Source organism: Vidua chalybeata, chromosome 1 (genome assembly GCF_026979565.1).
Source record: "Vidua chalybeata isolate OUT-0048 chromosome 1, bVidCha1 merged haplotype, whole genome shotgun sequence".
Taxonomy (NCBI): domain Eukaryota; kingdom Metazoa; phylum Chordata; class Aves; order Passeriformes; family Viduidae; genus Vidua; species Vidua chalybeata.
Genome location: NC_071530.1, coordinates 148,734,521 through 148,750,641, shown reverse-complemented (window position 1 = coordinate 148,750,641; position 16,121 = coordinate 148,734,521). Strand labels below are relative to the sequence as shown.

At 39.1% G+C, this 16,121-nt stretch overlaps 1 protein-coding gene across 3 annotated transcripts in view; it reads left to right on the top strand.

Moving 5' to 3' along the window:
* Positions 1 to 16,121, top strand: part of TRAPPC9 (trafficking protein particle complex subunit 9) — a 451,119-nt gene that overhangs the window by 19,533 nt on the left and 415,465 nt on the right. For all 3 annotated transcript variants that reach the window (XM_053951519.1, XM_053951609.1, XM_053951698.1), the window contains exons 7-9: positions 892 to 1,017; positions 6,282 to 6,498; positions 8,579 to 8,722. In XM_053951519.1, coding sequence (XP_053807494.1) covers positions 892 to 1,017; positions 6,282 to 6,498; positions 8,579 to 8,722 — 487 coding nt within the window. The remainder of the gene's footprint in view (positions 1 to 891; positions 1,018 to 6,281; positions 6,499 to 8,578; positions 8,723 to 16,121) is intronic.

Here is a 16,121-nt window from a genome sequence, read left to right as displayed (position 1 = left end):
TAATGCTGAGGAAGCAGCACTTTCTGCATATTTTTTATGTTCTCACTCAGCTGAAAACACTTTTGTAGCACCTTCTAAAATAGATTCAGTCTCCACTGATTTGCTTTTGCTAATATAAATGCACGAGAGAGAAATATGGGACAGCTTTGCTGGCATAACTCTTACATTTTGTTACTGAGCTTTCTTTCCCCCATTAGTTTTCAAATAGAAATACCTGAAGAGAGCTTACCTTCAGCAGAAGGTGGTCCATATCAAATACCCAGTATCAGTGTTGTTGGAGGAAATCACCAGACCAGATTGTCTGGCTAGAAAATTGCCTGTTTTGTTATCTGAGCACAAACAGTTCAATGCACATCTGCATTGTTTCCTTAGCTTCCTTAAGCAAGCTAAATCACTGGACAGTCATTTACAGCAAAGGTTTTGCAAACAAATACTACAACACTCAGATTGGTTTCTAATTCTCTTGTCATCAGGAATATTGTTTTAACTAAAGAGAAAGTGGATGCAGTAATAAAAATATTTGCATTGTACAGGTAGAATTTATTTGCAGACACAGCACCCACAACCAACCATTCATGAGGTTACCCCAAATGGTTCCAATATTCCCAGCTTTTCTCCTCACCTGAACTCTCAGAATGAAGGCGTGCTCTGTCTCAAAATGAGAGCAGTGAGTGAAGAGGCTGAAAACAGCTGTTTTGCACAATAATATTTTAGATGACACCTTAACTTTCACTTGGGCATATGTTGATAATTTAACAGTGTAGTCATTAGCATTAAGGAATTGCTGGGTTTGGAGGATGTGACAGCTGATTTATGTGATGAGCAGAAATGCTTATAAAATCTTAACAGGTGCGATACTTCAATATTATTTTAATTTTCTCCTTCTCCAAGTACAAGAACGCTGGGGTGATTGAACTGGAAGCTTGTGTGAAGGCTGTGAGAGTCCTGGCAATGCAGAAGAGGAGCATGGAAGCCTCTGAGTTTCTGCAAAATGCAGTTTATATCAACCTTCGGCAGGTCAGTTGGGAAGTCCAGGTTTTTTTCTCTTGTAATTTGACAGAATATACTGAAAGCTACTTGGATTCAATAGACTCCAGTTTATTTTCTGTACCACTGCTTCCTCCTGACAAGAGCTTGACTTCTGAGGATTTTCACATCTGTGAGTCTGGGTAACAAGGTATAGAGAGTTCATCTAAAAACATGAGGACTTAGTTTGAGATTAAACTCTGGTGCTTCTTCTCCCTTGTGAAGGTAAAAAAAAATCCCATTGTTCTCTTGTGATGCTGTACTAGGGAAAAACAGCTGCCTGGGACTGCCCTGCAGTGGATTTTTCAAATTTTCTTGATTGCATCTCATTCAATGAAACTGAGCAAATCAGGAATGGCCTCTTGCAGAGTGAGCTGAAGGGTCTGATTAGTGTTCTTAATCAACTGAATTTTTGTTGTGTAGTGTAAAGTCTTAATTAAGCCAAACCAGAAAGGAATTCAGGGGGGAAAATCAACGTTTGGAACTGTGTGGAAAGTGCTCAGTATCACCACAAAACAACATTAACACTTGAGCAATGTCTCAAGCTTGGTGTCACTGCTCACAGAGAGATTGCTGTGGTTGAAAGAACTAATAAAAAGTTGTTAGGTTTTATACTGATTTTGGGTTTTTCCTCATTACATCTTGGTAAGATGAGCAGTTTAAGTCCACACCATTGACCTTATTAGACCCAGACAGGGACAGCAGAGGGAGGTAGAATACTTTCTTTCACTTGCAAAGAATCCTCTCTCTGGAATCAATTTTCTAACAAAACATAAATGAGGCAATAATTAATTGATAAGCTGTCATAAAAACCATCAGCCTTGTTAGAGAGCACCTTAATTGCCATAATCCTTGTAGTGCTAAAGGCCTCTCTTTAATTCTGTAACCTGTTTTTTTGCTGGCAGTTCTGCACCCTTTGTTATTCACCCATCCTCTTGTTCTGATGCTGTTATTCTAGTTGCCTGCAAACTCCAACACTGTTGTTGTTGCTTTTTCTGGAAGCAATTAGTGCCATTAAGAGAATACCCTGTTCTCCCTGGCACCACTGATATTGCAACTTTCACTTCTTATCAGAGGAAACCTGTACGACCCAGCATCTTGGTTTGAAAGACAGGTGTCTGCCAAGGAAGGCAGGAACCTCCTTTGGAATAGAAAATGCCAACCCCCTTTTCTCCAAATAACTCTGAAAATCTGGGGCTTTCAGGCAAAGACCTGGGAAAAGGAGTCACAGTTCTTCACTGGTGTGTGGAACAAGGCTGGGCTCCGCAGCAGCAGCGGCCGGGAACGAACACGCGCTCCCAGCAAGGGGGACAGGGTTGGGCTCCTCTCCTGGCTTCTCCTGAGGAGATGGTGAGGGTCCTTTCCAGACAGACCTGGGGCTGATAAGGTCCCAGTTCAACAGCTGATCTAATGAGCAAAGCTCCCCTCAGGACAGGACAGGACAGCAGGAGCCAGAGCCCCACAGTGGTGGTGAATTCTTCCCACAGCCAGCACAGCTTGTCTTTCCTCCAGTGCTGAAAGGGAGAGGAGCCCAGCCCAGCCCCTCACCCCCTGGCCAAAATCTCTTGTTATCTTTGCCCTTCCCAAAGAGAAATCCCCGCATAAGAGAGGAGCCAGCTGCACCTTTCCCCACCTTGGCCATTTTTTTGGTCACTCTTAAGTACTGGTCGTTATTGTCTCTTCCCAACAGATGGGACAAAATTCCATGAGAAAAAGAACCAAAGGGAAAGATTTTTCCAAAAGGAAAATCCTTTTTCCAAAAGGAAAAATCTTAACTCCCAACACCCAGTGAACGGCAAAGTACTTGCCACTTCAATAGTTAATATGTATTGCCTAATAATACACAAGCACAAAGCTTGGGAACATGAAAAACATCCTGATCTAAGCTGCCAGTGAACCTGCAACCAGTTCAGCCCAAACCAGTACAGACTGGGATCTCTGCGTGGCTGGGGAGCAACTTGGCATCATTATGTGAAATAACAGTAGGATAATTTTTTCAGGGCTTTCCCCGGGGCTGGGAAATACATTTTCCATAAAGAGAGGTATGGCTGGGAATTGTATTTACAGCTTTTTAAGATTTAATGTATAAAGCATGGAAACAAATAAGAGTTGTATTTATAATTTGGACTAACTCAGAGGAGGAGTCATTTTGTGATAGCTGAGGGAATAAACTGTAGGATAGTGCTTTTCATTTGTAGGTAAATACAACATCAGCACAACCAACATTCTGCAGCAGAAAAACCACCTCACAGGTTAAAGTGTAAGACTTATAAAAAGGAAAACTAGTTCTATCCATAAATTTAATTTCATACTCAGTCTAGTAATATAATGTAATTGGTATTTTCTGATGAGCTGCAGGGTAATAAGACTTAACTTTGCATCCAGTTATGAGGAATAAATTGTAAAATATAATTACAGAGAAAGTGAGATTATAAAATTTTAATGTCGTAAGGAATAATTAAAAAACAAATAAAAAGCTCCATTATTTGAAAGCCTGACTTGAAACAAGCCTGAGAAAAGAACTAGCTCTGTTACGGGAAGAGTGACCTACAGCCTTTCCAGGTGCTTTCTCTGGTAGAGAAGTCAAATAAAAATTAACCAGGTGGAAATAATGCTGTGCTTCAGGTGGTGGCTGTTTTGCAGCCACTTTACAAGCATTAAGCTTTTATAAATTTGTAAGGTCAGGAAAGATGTTTGTAGGTGCTACACCAATAGCCTGCAGAATGCCTGCTGCAATCTTCCCAGAATTAATTACCTGGAGTATCTGTGTGGGCTTTTTCTCATTTTTTCTTCTTTTAAATTCCTGGATGGTAACACATAACTGTGCTCAGGAAAATGCAATTTTGCTGTCTTTGTGGTGATTAAAAAAAGTTTCCTGCAGCTGAGGAAAATACTTGATTAACTTTGGGGACAACCATAAAGCAACAAGTTATGTAACAGTGGTAAAAACTTAGATATGATGAAAAGAAAACTTTCTGGGAATCTGCTGCCTCTCTTGTAATTGTTACAATTATTAGTGAGTGCTCCTGTTTGCCTATATAGCATCGCCCTGTCTTTTATCATCTTAAAGACTTTAGTGAACATTGTCAGAATTTGTATTTAAGGAATAGCTTTTGATAGGGTTTTTTAAGGCTTTTTTACTTTATTTCCTGATTATGTGCTTGTGCCCTTTTCAACTTAGCTGCCATTTTTTAATTGTTCTAACCTGTAAAAATGGCATAAATAGGTGGCTTCAGTAGGACACCTCGTGTTCTTTCTGAGTGATTGCTTTTGGGAACTACGATAACTTCTCCAAAATTTTTCTGTATTTTCCTTTTGTGCTTTTTGTTTTTTTTACAACTGTATTGTTTTCTGAAAGTTTTCACCCTGGTGCAATTACCTTTTTTCACAACTCGTGATACAGGGCTTAGTCTTAGGGATGGGTGGTACTTTTGCTTCAGTCACTGTCTGCTGTTGTCAGTTCTGAAGAAAATAGCAATTTCAGCTTCAAAAATTGTCTGAAACTTTGTAAAATGCTTTGCTGCTCTGTGTGTGTCTTCATATCCTGAAGTACCAAAATCTGAACTGTCAGATAAGGTTGTGGTGCCCTCTGATAACTCCTCTTTGATGTGTCTCATATCCCTCTGTCCAAAATTAGAAGTGACTTTTGAGAACAGACTGCTTTTTGTAATTACATCAGGATTTGAGTGGCTAAAAGTAATTTTGAAGCTCTGCTTACAAGACCTAATCCTTTCTGTAAAAACCAACCAGTGTGGTGAGCAGCTTCCCTTTGACTGTCCAAACTTTTAAGTGCCTAAAGTTAAGCACACTGATTGATACTTCCAGTTTTGAAGAATGAGTTGCTGTTTCTGTCCTTTAGGGCTATTTTTGGGTGAAGTTTGTCACTTGAAACGCCTTTGCAAAACGTGTTGGCAGCTTTAGAGTAATTTCAAGTATGTTTTATTGCTTTTGATTGTGCCAGATCCTGTGCACTAGGTGTCAGCATTGCTCTGCACTGCTGGTTGCTGGGACACAGCAGGAATCATCCAGTTTCTGTTGCAGTTTCTTCATGGCTGGCTGACTCCAAAGCAAGATTATCATTCAGGCCAGAGGCAAAAAGAATTAAGTTACCTGGGACTTAGGCCAATAGACTGATAAGCTAAAGAAACACATGGTGGTAGTTCCTTATCAAGTTGGTTTCAACTTCAAGCCTAACAGGACTTCAACTAAATTCCACCTCACTTGTTGGCAGTGTGCAAATGCATCATGGAATTGTTTAGGTTGGAATAGAGCTCAAGACCAACCATTAACTCAGCACTGCCAAGCCCAGCACTCAACCATGTCCCCAAGTGTCACATCTACACATCTTTTAAAGCCCTTCAGGGATGGTGACTCTACCATGTCCCTGGGCAGGCTGGTCCAATACTTGAATCAGTGAAGAAATCTGGGTCTGTGTCCTTCTATGACATTTTGCTACTTTAGCATTATTTTTTACCTTGTTGGGAAAAGCTCCTGTTGAACTCACTGCTGTCCTCCAAAACTTGCTTCATGCAAGGCAGTGGTGAGGCACTGGCACAGGTTTGCCAGAGGAGCTGTGGATGCCCCATCCCTGGGAGTGTTCAAGGCCAGGCTGGATGGGGCTTGGAGCCAGCTGGTCTAGAAAAAGACATTCCTGCCCATGGCAGGAAGTTGGAACAAAATGATGTTTAAGGTCCCTTCCAACCCAAATCATTTTATGATTCTGTGATTCAATCTCACAGTGTATAAATCACAGTACGGTTTCATGGAATGAAAACTTTGTGGTTTACAAGATTAGAGACATAAAAATCGAGACAGTAGTTTCTTGCTTTCATAGCCTGAGATTTCAAGATTAGATTTAATCTTCAAGGGATGGAAATCTTAGTGAAACAATAAATCTTGGAAGTGGTATATTTTTGCACTCCTTTCATTCACACGAATATCATGTTAAGTCTCTTCCATACAATGTGGAGCTGTTTAGCTGTTACTGACTGCTTTGACTGTTTACTTGTTAGTACCACTGACAAATAAAGTTGAAGCTGCAGAAATTCATCTTAGCAGTTTTTGTTAACAGTTGAACCAAGCTTAACTTTTCCTGGCTGTAGAAGCTGTCATGCCTGGCTATGTGCAAATCCCTGGCCTTCTGCAGCGCCAATGTCTGCTAGTGTGTCTTTCCTCTTTTTTTTTTTTTTTTTAAAGTTAGCACTTAAAATCTTTGATAAAAACCAGTCCTTTTCTCTTTTCCCTTCAAACTGCAGCTCTCGGAAGAGGAGAAGATCCAGCGTTACAGCATCCTGTCGGAGCTGTACGAGCGCATCGGTTTCCACCGCAAATCGGCGTTTTTCAAGCGCATCGCGGCCATGCAGTGCGCGGCGCCCAGCATCCCCGAGCCCGGCTGGAGGGCCTGCTACAAGCTGCTGCTGGAGACCCTGCCTGGCTACAGCCTCTCCCTGGACCCTCAGGACTTCAGCAAAGGTCAGTGTGGATTGCCACTTAGCTGGCTTTCCATTATAATTTCCTTGAGAGATTTCATACTGGAGCTAAATTGTTTGCTAATCTGAAACTACTTGCAGCAGATAAAGCAGTTGGTTAACACTGTACCTTCACTTTTCCCAGTAATTTCAAATTTCTGCAAGCCACTGCTGAATGTGTTGCTGTGGTTCCCTGGTTGCAGGAAGTAATTATGGGTTATTTATGAAAACTTTGTTTCTTATGATTTTCAAAAATGTTTTTGTTTTGGTAATATGCTTTTCAGTACATAAAAAGGTCATATATTCTTCTGGATTATTTTTTCAATTAAAGTGCCTTCAGCTGTTCCATCAGAAATTGTATTTATTTTGGTTTTGTGGCTGTTTGATCTTATAAGGAAGGAGTAAAAATCCTTTTACCTATTTTTGTATATAGATACATATAATGTAATTAATAGGGTCAAATATATCACATTTTCCCACAAGTGAGATCAGAGACAGCTAAATTGCTGCTTGGCAGCTCCTTTTGAGTACACCTTTCCAAAACCTTGCATTGTGTTATACAGCAGCAGTTTTGGGGTCCATTCCCTAAATGTTGTAGCTGCAGGAGAGGAGCAGGAAGTGATGGGCTGAGCTGTATTTGTGGATGGTTAATGCTGGGGTTTTTTAAAATTGTTGTGATTTGGCAGTCAGATTATATGCGAGAGGAGGTAGCAAATGCCAAGCGGACTGGGAGGAAGGATGCTAAGAATCTAGGAAAAGGGAATGTGCTGGGAAAAATCCGCTGTGACCTGGGATAGGACTGTGTTGGGAGAAGAAGTTGTAGAAGTTCTGTAAGAAATTATAATCAAAAAAGCAAAGAAAGGACCTGATTGGTGTTTATCTTTCATTTTTACCTTACCTTCATGTTGCACTGAAGTGCGTTGTCTCGTTTTCTATCCCCAAAATGGCTCTTTTAGAGACATATGGAAAGATCACTGCAAACTCTAAGATAGAAATGACATTTCACACATGAAAAATAATGAGACTCTCAAAATATAAACTCTCAAGGTTTGGTTGCAGTAAATATTCCTAAAACAGTTTGCCAAATGCTGATGGGTGATATTACAAGGAAGGCTGTTGAAGTTTATGAAGTATTGCACATCTTGAAATATCTGTTATTTAAAAATTATTGCTGTTCCTTACTACTAAAAGCAGGTTAAGCTTCATGAAGAGTGCTGCATATTATGGTTCTGAAAGGAAGGTTATGTTAAGATGATCTATTTATTCTTTCCATAGATGCTCTACAAATATGGAGTAGTTCATAGTCTGAAACTTAAAGACTGAAAATCAGGATATGTGCCTTGTGTTCTAAAGTTTTATTGCTTTTATTGGTCGGGAAAACATTTAGGGAAAATATCTCTTGCCTGATCTTTAAAGAGAGTTAAGAATTACCAGGTAATTTTTCTTTCTTTACAAGGGCATGTAGTGACAGGACAAGGGGGAATGGCTTCAAACTGAAAGAGTAGGTTTAAACTGAATATTAGGAAGTAAATCTTTACTGTGCAGGTTGCCCAGAGAAGCTGTGGCTGCCCCATTCCTGGAAATGTCCAAGGCCAGGTTGGATGGGGCTTTAAGCCACCTGGTCTAGGGGAAGGTGTCCTTGCCTATGGCAAGGAGCTGGAAATAGATGATCTTTAAGGTCCTTTCCTATCCAAACCATTCTGTGATTCCATGATTTTAATTTCTATATGAAATCTCATGTGCATTGTCCAGAGAATTAAAAAAAAAAACCAAAAAAACTTTAAAGGTTTTGTGTATTATTTTGGTTTTTGGGAAGTGTTAACTTCATATTCAGAATTTCAATTGTAAATTTATTAGTCAATAGACAAGCATATAAAACAAAACTTGATTTCACATTTAGATATTCAAGCAAATACAACAGTCCTATTTTTTGTGTTGAGTACAAGGGTTGGATTTTGTAACAACCATTGGTGATTGGTATAAGTGCCATAAAATTACTGCTTTGCATGTGAAGAAAACCAAAACCAATGTGTTTGTGATGATTTCCAGCTTTATAATACATTAAATACCTACATTGTTCCCAGGAACTCACAGGGGATGGGCTGCAGTGCAGATGCGTCTGCTCCATGAGCTGGTCTATGCTTCCAGGAGGATGGGCAATCCTGCCCTGTGTGTCAGGCATCTCTCCTTCCTGCTCCAGACCATGCTGGATTTCCTTTCTGACCAAGGTAGGACTTTTAAAAGAAGCAGATATTTGCGCTTTCTTCTGACCCACAGTCAAATAACGTGACTATGTTTTGAAATAGAATTAATTTGGGAAGAAATGGAGAGCAGGGAAGTTGGGGAATTCTGTGTATGCCTGAGTGGGTTGTTGATGGTAATCAGTCAACAGAGAGTTGAAATTAAATGATCTTTAAGGTCCTTTCCAACCCAAACCAATCTGTGTTTCTAACTTTTAGAAGCTGAATGTGATGGACCTGAGTTAAGCAGTGTTTAGCTGGGACAATGGCCTTAAGTTCCTCTATACTTCTGCAGTTTATTTCTTTTTTTTTTTTATTATTCAGCAATATATTTTAACAGGATTTAAGGATTGACAATGCAATAAATATGTCTGTGGATGATTTTCAGCAATAGGAATGATGTGTGTGAGGACCCTTGTATGGGATAGGACCATGTAGCATTTACAGAATCACCTGGAAAAGCCAAAAGGGACAAGTGTTATTTTGTATTATGTTTCTTAGGAAAAATATTCCATAGTGACTTTTTTATCACCCAGCTTAATGAGACCAGTGATCTTAATGAATACTGAAAGATTTTAAAAATTGGTTTTGCTTCTCAGTAAGCCTGGTAAAAATTGCATTTTTTTCCAGTTACTCCTTTGTTTACAATAAAGAGGATGGAAGTGAAAATGTATAGATTTCTTTTTCTCCTCCTTTTAAAGCCAAATGTCTCCCCTTAGTCACTCCTGCAGCACAGAACTTTGTTGGCAAACTTGAAGTATTTGTCTGCTTTATTCCTTCTATTTAGTGGCTCAGATCAGTGCTGGAGGAAGGAGAGGAACTGATAAACTGGAATAAATTTGCTTTCTGCTTGTAGATCTTATTTGCTGTCAAAAGGTCCTTGGATTTTCCAGGACTTACAGTGAAGCTTTGTTGATATATGTATGGAAAGTTGTACTGAAAACAAGGTTTTAAACTCTTCCACTCTGCATTTCCACATGTGATATTGATAATCCCTAATCCTGAAAAGGTTTGAACTCTTAAAGACAAGAAACTTCTGTTCTTTGCCTTCAGATATTGTTTGTCTCAGTAAACCTTCCAGTTTCATAAGGCCTAGGGATAAGTGTGATGCTTAGTGCCCTTGAAAAAATCAAACTAAATATTCTCCCATGTGTTTAAAAAACAGTTGAATATTTTTTTCCTTCTCTCCTGAACTCATCCAAAATAGAACTTGCCATTGAGTTTGGTGTCTTTTATTGATAAGAAACGCCAGAAATGTATTTCTGGCCTGTAGTTTTTTTGGTAATTCTGCTGAGATTGATATTGTATTACAATAGAATCATTAAGTTTGCAAAAGGCCTCCAGAATAATGAAGTCCAACCTGAGGTTGTGCAAGGGACCATTTAGCATAAAAATTACTTTAAATTTGTAGTTCTTCTAAAAATATTGGAATATTAGGAAAAAATAAACCAACAAAACTCCTTCAGTCTTGAGTTGTAGTGAAGGACAAAAGCAAGAGAATTGAAGGCAGATGATTAGGTTACTGTTTTATTTACTGTGAACAGTTCCCTTACAACTGGTAAAAAGGTGTCATTAGTGCTCCTCTCTGTTGCCACATGACTGAAATGTCCAGGTTTTGTTAATCAATTGAAGGTTTAATTAGAAAAGAGAAATAATGCAGTGATATTGGAGTTCAGAAGTGCTCAGATTTTACTATTTTTCTATGCTGCACAGAAAGTCACCTGTTCCTAAGGGTGGAGGAAAACTCACTCTTTTAAAAATCAGTTTTCATTTGAATGTGTTCTTTCCTAAATAAACTTCATAGTTTTAAAGCTTGTTACTGATTATCTGCTAAATCCTATTCTTGTATTTAAAGTTTGGGTAGTTGGCAGATCATTTTTAAAATTAGACTAAATAGAAATGAAAAGTCTTAAGCTGAGAGGAAGTTACCAGCTAAACATTTGGCTCTGGAACTTGACATTCTAACCCTTTTTCTCTCAGGATTAGCTGCCTCTAGACACAGAAAAGGAACATTTTATAGTTTTTAAATTTAATTCTGTTCATTTACTAGTTCAGTTCAAATTGGAAACTGGGACTTAAGAAAACAGAGAAAAAAAGATTTATTCTCCAAGTAGAAATTCAGCTGCTGAGATTTATTTGTTTCAATGAAATCTAGATCTATTAATTAGAAACTCTTGCTTCTGTTAATGGAACACAAATGCATAGTCAAAACTGGTTTAAAACAAAATTTAATGTTTGAATCGAATGATGCATTTTAAAATACAGCTTCTCTATGTTTACTTGAATCTCCAACCATGCAGCCTGGCAAATCTAAGTAAAGAGTATCATCAAGTAAATGGGAGATGTCAGTCACTATTTTAACAACATGGAAGCTAAAAGTTTGATTTAAAATTTAGCTGTTTAGTTGCATAAATATGTAAAATGCTGTCTTCTGCTAAGCAAAAAGAGGTACTAGATTCTGTGTAAAACCTCAAATCTCAAGCTATTATGTTTTAATGGTAACAAGCCCTTAAGAATCACTTTACTTAAATAAGAATTAAAATGTGCAGTCGCAAAGTTGCTTGGAATTGAACCTATCTTTTGCATAATGCTTTTTGAAACAAAACTGTGTGTACAGCTCAGTGAATTTGAATTGAGTAATGTCAGGTATTTGGAAAAAAATGCCATTATTTTACTGTGGCTCTTCACTGATAATATTCATACAACTTAAAAGGGCTGTGACTTGCATTGAGTGCAAATAATTCTAAGTTGGCTCATCTGTTAGGGCCTCTCTAAACACAGAACTCTTTGGAGACAGCTGCTAAGGCAATGTGACTGTTCACTCACCAGGCAGTCCTGTGGTGAACTCTGTACTCTTGAATTGGGAATGTTTCTCCATCGCTTCTTGGAAGATTTGAGGTTTGAAAGTGAAAGCTTTGAACTGCTTACTTTTAGAAAATGAGGCACCCTGTTCGAAGACCATTGAAAGACCTTGCAGTTGATCTGCTAGGGAAGGGAGCAATAACCCTTGGGTACATGAGGTGAACTTGGCTTGGGTACTGAGGAGCAGCCAATGGATTTTAGGGGAGCGGAGATGAAAGTCACCAGTGATTTGCTGTTGCTAGGAGCTTGATGTGAGGTTGCCATTCACAAAACCCTCTCTAAGCAAGTACCCAACCTGCCAAAAATCTGTGAGGTGTACAAAGTGTTGGAGTCTTTGTTGTCCTGGCTGCTCCCATGAGGCTGCTCCACCCCGCTGGTGCTGCTGCCCTGGCTCTGCTCCCTGGCTGGGCAGCTCTGGGAGCGATCCTGGGGAGCGCCCGGTGGCACCCAGGGAGATCTCCCATGGCACTCTGTGAGCAGTGCTGGAGCCATGGTGGGGGTAACCACTTTCCTGTGCTTCTCCTCATCATTCTTGGCATTCTCCTACTTTCCTATTTTCTCCTTTTTTCCTCCTCTACAAAAAAATTAAGTTATCTCTTTGGATCCAAACATTTAACCTTGTTTGTGTTTTAATCTTCTTTTTGGGTATGTTCAGAACCTAATTCCTTCCTGCATTTTTGGATCAAGGCAAAACTTGTCTCTCTTCAGCTTGAGCAGATCAGAACAGTCCCTCATCCTTGCAAGTTCGTGTTCTTTCAGACATTCAGCAGGTTTCCAAGATTTCAGGATTCCTGCTGTTGGCTTCTGGTGGCAGGGATCTCGATGTGCTGAGGTGATGTGTTCTCACCCACCACGCCTAGCATGGGATGAAACTAGGATAGGACTATTCCATTCCATTCTTTTTTTTTTTTTTTGTGGTGGGCTAATTCTTTAAAGATCCCCAAGGCTCATCTATTTTGTTGTTTGGGAAATAATGTGCACTTCTCAGTGCAGCAAGATCTTCCTGTCCTGTGGTTATTGTTGCTGCATTTGAGTTCTTTCCAGTCTTCCGTCGAGGTGACAGCTTTCACATCTGAGCTCTCAACTGCTCTGTCATGTACTTAATGAATTAAACTACTGACTCTATGATGATTCTGCATTAAACATGCAGAAGTAATTTTTCATCTGTTCACCAGGGGTTTGGATGTCTTTGTTGTTGAGCCGACAGTAGGTGATAGAGAGAACTTCCCAGAATATCCTGGTGTCTGTCCTTCGTCTGTGTGGTTGTTTCTTAAATCATTGGATACTAATAAAGATGTTTCTTTTCAGCCTGTACTGAGGTCATTATAACTAGTGAAGAATTTCTCCCAAAATTTCTGCTGAATTCTGTTTCAGTTCCCCTCATCCTGTAGATGAGTTGGGATGGACTTGTCAGTGTTGGCTGAGCAGGCCACCTTGATGCCTTGACAGCTTGGACTTCTTGGTAGCTGAGGGACTTCACATCATTAATGTAAGAACACTTTTGGAACCTTTTCCTTTCAAGCCTGCTGTCCTCATGTGATGGGTGAGATGTCAGCTGGCAGGGTGAGGTTGTGCCTTATGCAAAGAAGTGAGGAGCTTGGTCTAAGAAAGAAACTCCAAACCTTGTTTATCTTCAGAAATTGTGGTTAAGCCTGGACTGAGTGTAATTTGGTGATGTCAGACGTGGTGTCTTACAACTCTTAAAATATGTCTTTCCATCTTGCAGTTTGAAAGAGGAGATTATGCAGTATCTTAGACATTTTTATTTACGGAACAGATTGCATATGCATTCCCTCAGTGTCATTTAAATTTCAAATTGCTATGTGGAAGTATGGAAAATAAGGAAGAATATTAAACTGGGCTCCTGAAAATTGACAGCTAGGCCACAATGTGGAATGACTTTAACCCTTTGTAGCCCTCCTGCCAAGCAGCAGTAAGGGCCAGACTCAGTTTCTGAGGATCTTAAACATGTAACGTTGTCCTGAATTTCCATCCAAACCTGGGAAAATGAAGTGAAGCTGCACAGGCACTTGATGGGTTCTACCTCCCCACAGAGATTGGACTAAATGGATTTCACTGCAGCAGGGGATAAGAATAACCTGTGAGCCTATAAATAACTTTTGGCCATGGAATAATTTAAAATGACATCGTTTTTTGAGGGACTGTTGGAGCAGCTTGTAACTCTGTTCACCTCACTGCCTTCTGCTCTCCTATCCAAGTCTTGCTGTGACTTTCTCATTTCCCCATGTTTTCAGAGCTGTAGCCAGAGTTGTTGAGAGTTTCAGCTCATTTCAGTTTGAGCTGGTTGCTCACCATTTCTCCCTTCTGTTTGCCATTTCTCCTGCCTATTCTCATAATGCTGCTCTTCTTTTTTTTCTCCCATTTTTCATATTTAGGTTAGAGGAAACAAGATTATAAATATTACAAATAAAGACATAAGCCCAGAAAAGATTTTGAGGTGTAACTTGCTCAACTCAAGAAAAATAATAACTTCACACAGAAGCAGGAAGCCTGCCAGAACTGAAAGAAAGATAATTGAGGTATGGAAAGAGACACTCTCAGGGAAGATTGAGCTGTATCAGAAAATTTGGATCAAGGTTTTCTGTTTAGGAAAGAAGATTCCAAGGCTGGTCCTTCCTCTACAGAGAATAAATCTGTGAAATTATTTTGAAATGTAATTAGAAGTGGTTTATGGTGGGGAGTGATCTGAACTGTAAAATGAACAGTAATAAATTTCAGGTACCAGATAAGGTTCAAAGGCACTAAAAGCCTTTTAATTTTAAACAGCTGAATTACAGTTGCAGTTAATTTCTTAAAGTGTTTTTATCTTCACTTTAAAATTACAAATGGCAAGTGCATTGCTGTATTTTTTTAAAAGATCAAGAGGGATGGAAGTTCTTCCAACTGACATATCTATGTCATAGTCTTCCTAGTGACCCTGGCCACAGCAGTGATTCTTTTTACAAGATTTATCACTCCCCTTACACATCTATGGCTGTCTCAGTACTGACTAAGTGACCCTGGTCGTGGATGCTTCTCTTGAAGTGAGGTAAACCAAATTCCATCCTTTGAACCCCTCTGGATTTCAATAAATTTGGCCTCAGTACTGGGTGCATTATAAGAAGCTCTAGTATATAATACTAGGTGTGTGGATAATTGTGATCTAATAGGAAGAGGTTAGAGTATCTTTGAAGTATGATTTATTTTCAAGGAATGATGGAGCATTTAAATGAGTGTGATTTAGTTGATAGAGTATTCCTGATTTAAAAAAAAAAAAAAAAAAACAAGCCCAAAAACATCTATGGGTATGTTGGTTCATTAATGATTAGAAGAGATAGAAACAATAAGAGAATGAGTTTAGAGTGTTGAAAGAGATTCCCAGTCATGTACTCAGCAATAACCAAATCATCCCTGTATTATCAACACTGTTTTCAGCACAAATCCCAAAACACAGCCCCAGCCCAGCTATTGTCAGGGAAATTAACTCTACCCCAGCCCAAAGCAGCACTTGTCAGAACAGATGTCAGCTATTAAGAAACTGGCAAAAGTGACAATATCACAATTTGTTGCCAAGCCAAGGTTATTTGGAAAAATTTCTAGAATAGACTTGATTGTGTTAATGTTTCTTGAGAGTGGAGGATAAGAGATCCTGTGTTGGAATCCTGCTTTTCCAGAGTCTGCTGATGCTGTCACAGGTAATCTCCAAAGCTGTGCAATGAAGGCACAACTGCTTTGCTCTGTAGCTTCTCTTTTGTGCTGCAGTGTTTGAAATGCTTTAAATTGCATTTAAATTAGGGCAGCATTTCTCCTAGATCGTCTGTGGTGTGTAAATTCATTTTTAGAAAGGTAAACGTTACTGTTTGCAAGGGCTAAAAAGAACAATGCTTCAATCAGACTGAACAGAGAATTTAGTGCAAATTAAAACTTGATGTAAACTTCAGAGTTGGAGTGAGGTTTACTTAACTGACACTGATGAACTGGTTTTAATGCACTGTGTTGTATTTTAGCTGACAAAGTACCTGCAAGTTGGTATTGCCCAACCAATAAACCTTTCAAAAAGGAGCTGCTTTGGTTGGTCTTATAATATTCAAATTAACTGAAGATGGAAATCTACAGTATAATTACCAGGGAATATTTATAGCAGCCTGGGTAGTTCTTAGCCATTACTTTGAAATATTTCACAGCTTCAGCTTAATGCCATATCTTGCCTATGTACTTATATATAAATAAGTGTATGTGTGTGTATATATGTATAAAAATGTAATTAAACAGACTTCTCACCTTGTGTGTTTGATGTATAGCAATGGCACAATGTGGTCTAAGAATGAATATATTAAAAAAGCCTGAATGGAAATGCTTTCTGATGGGTTGGAATAAAAGACTTGGGAGATTTTCTGTGGAGTAGAAGGAGACTCCTTAGAAGCCAGTTAAGTCTTATTCATCATGGTGCTGTGACTTCTGCTGCATTTCATCTGCTTTTGTGTTTTCATCAGTTCTGTGCTATCAAATTTTAGCACTGCTGTGT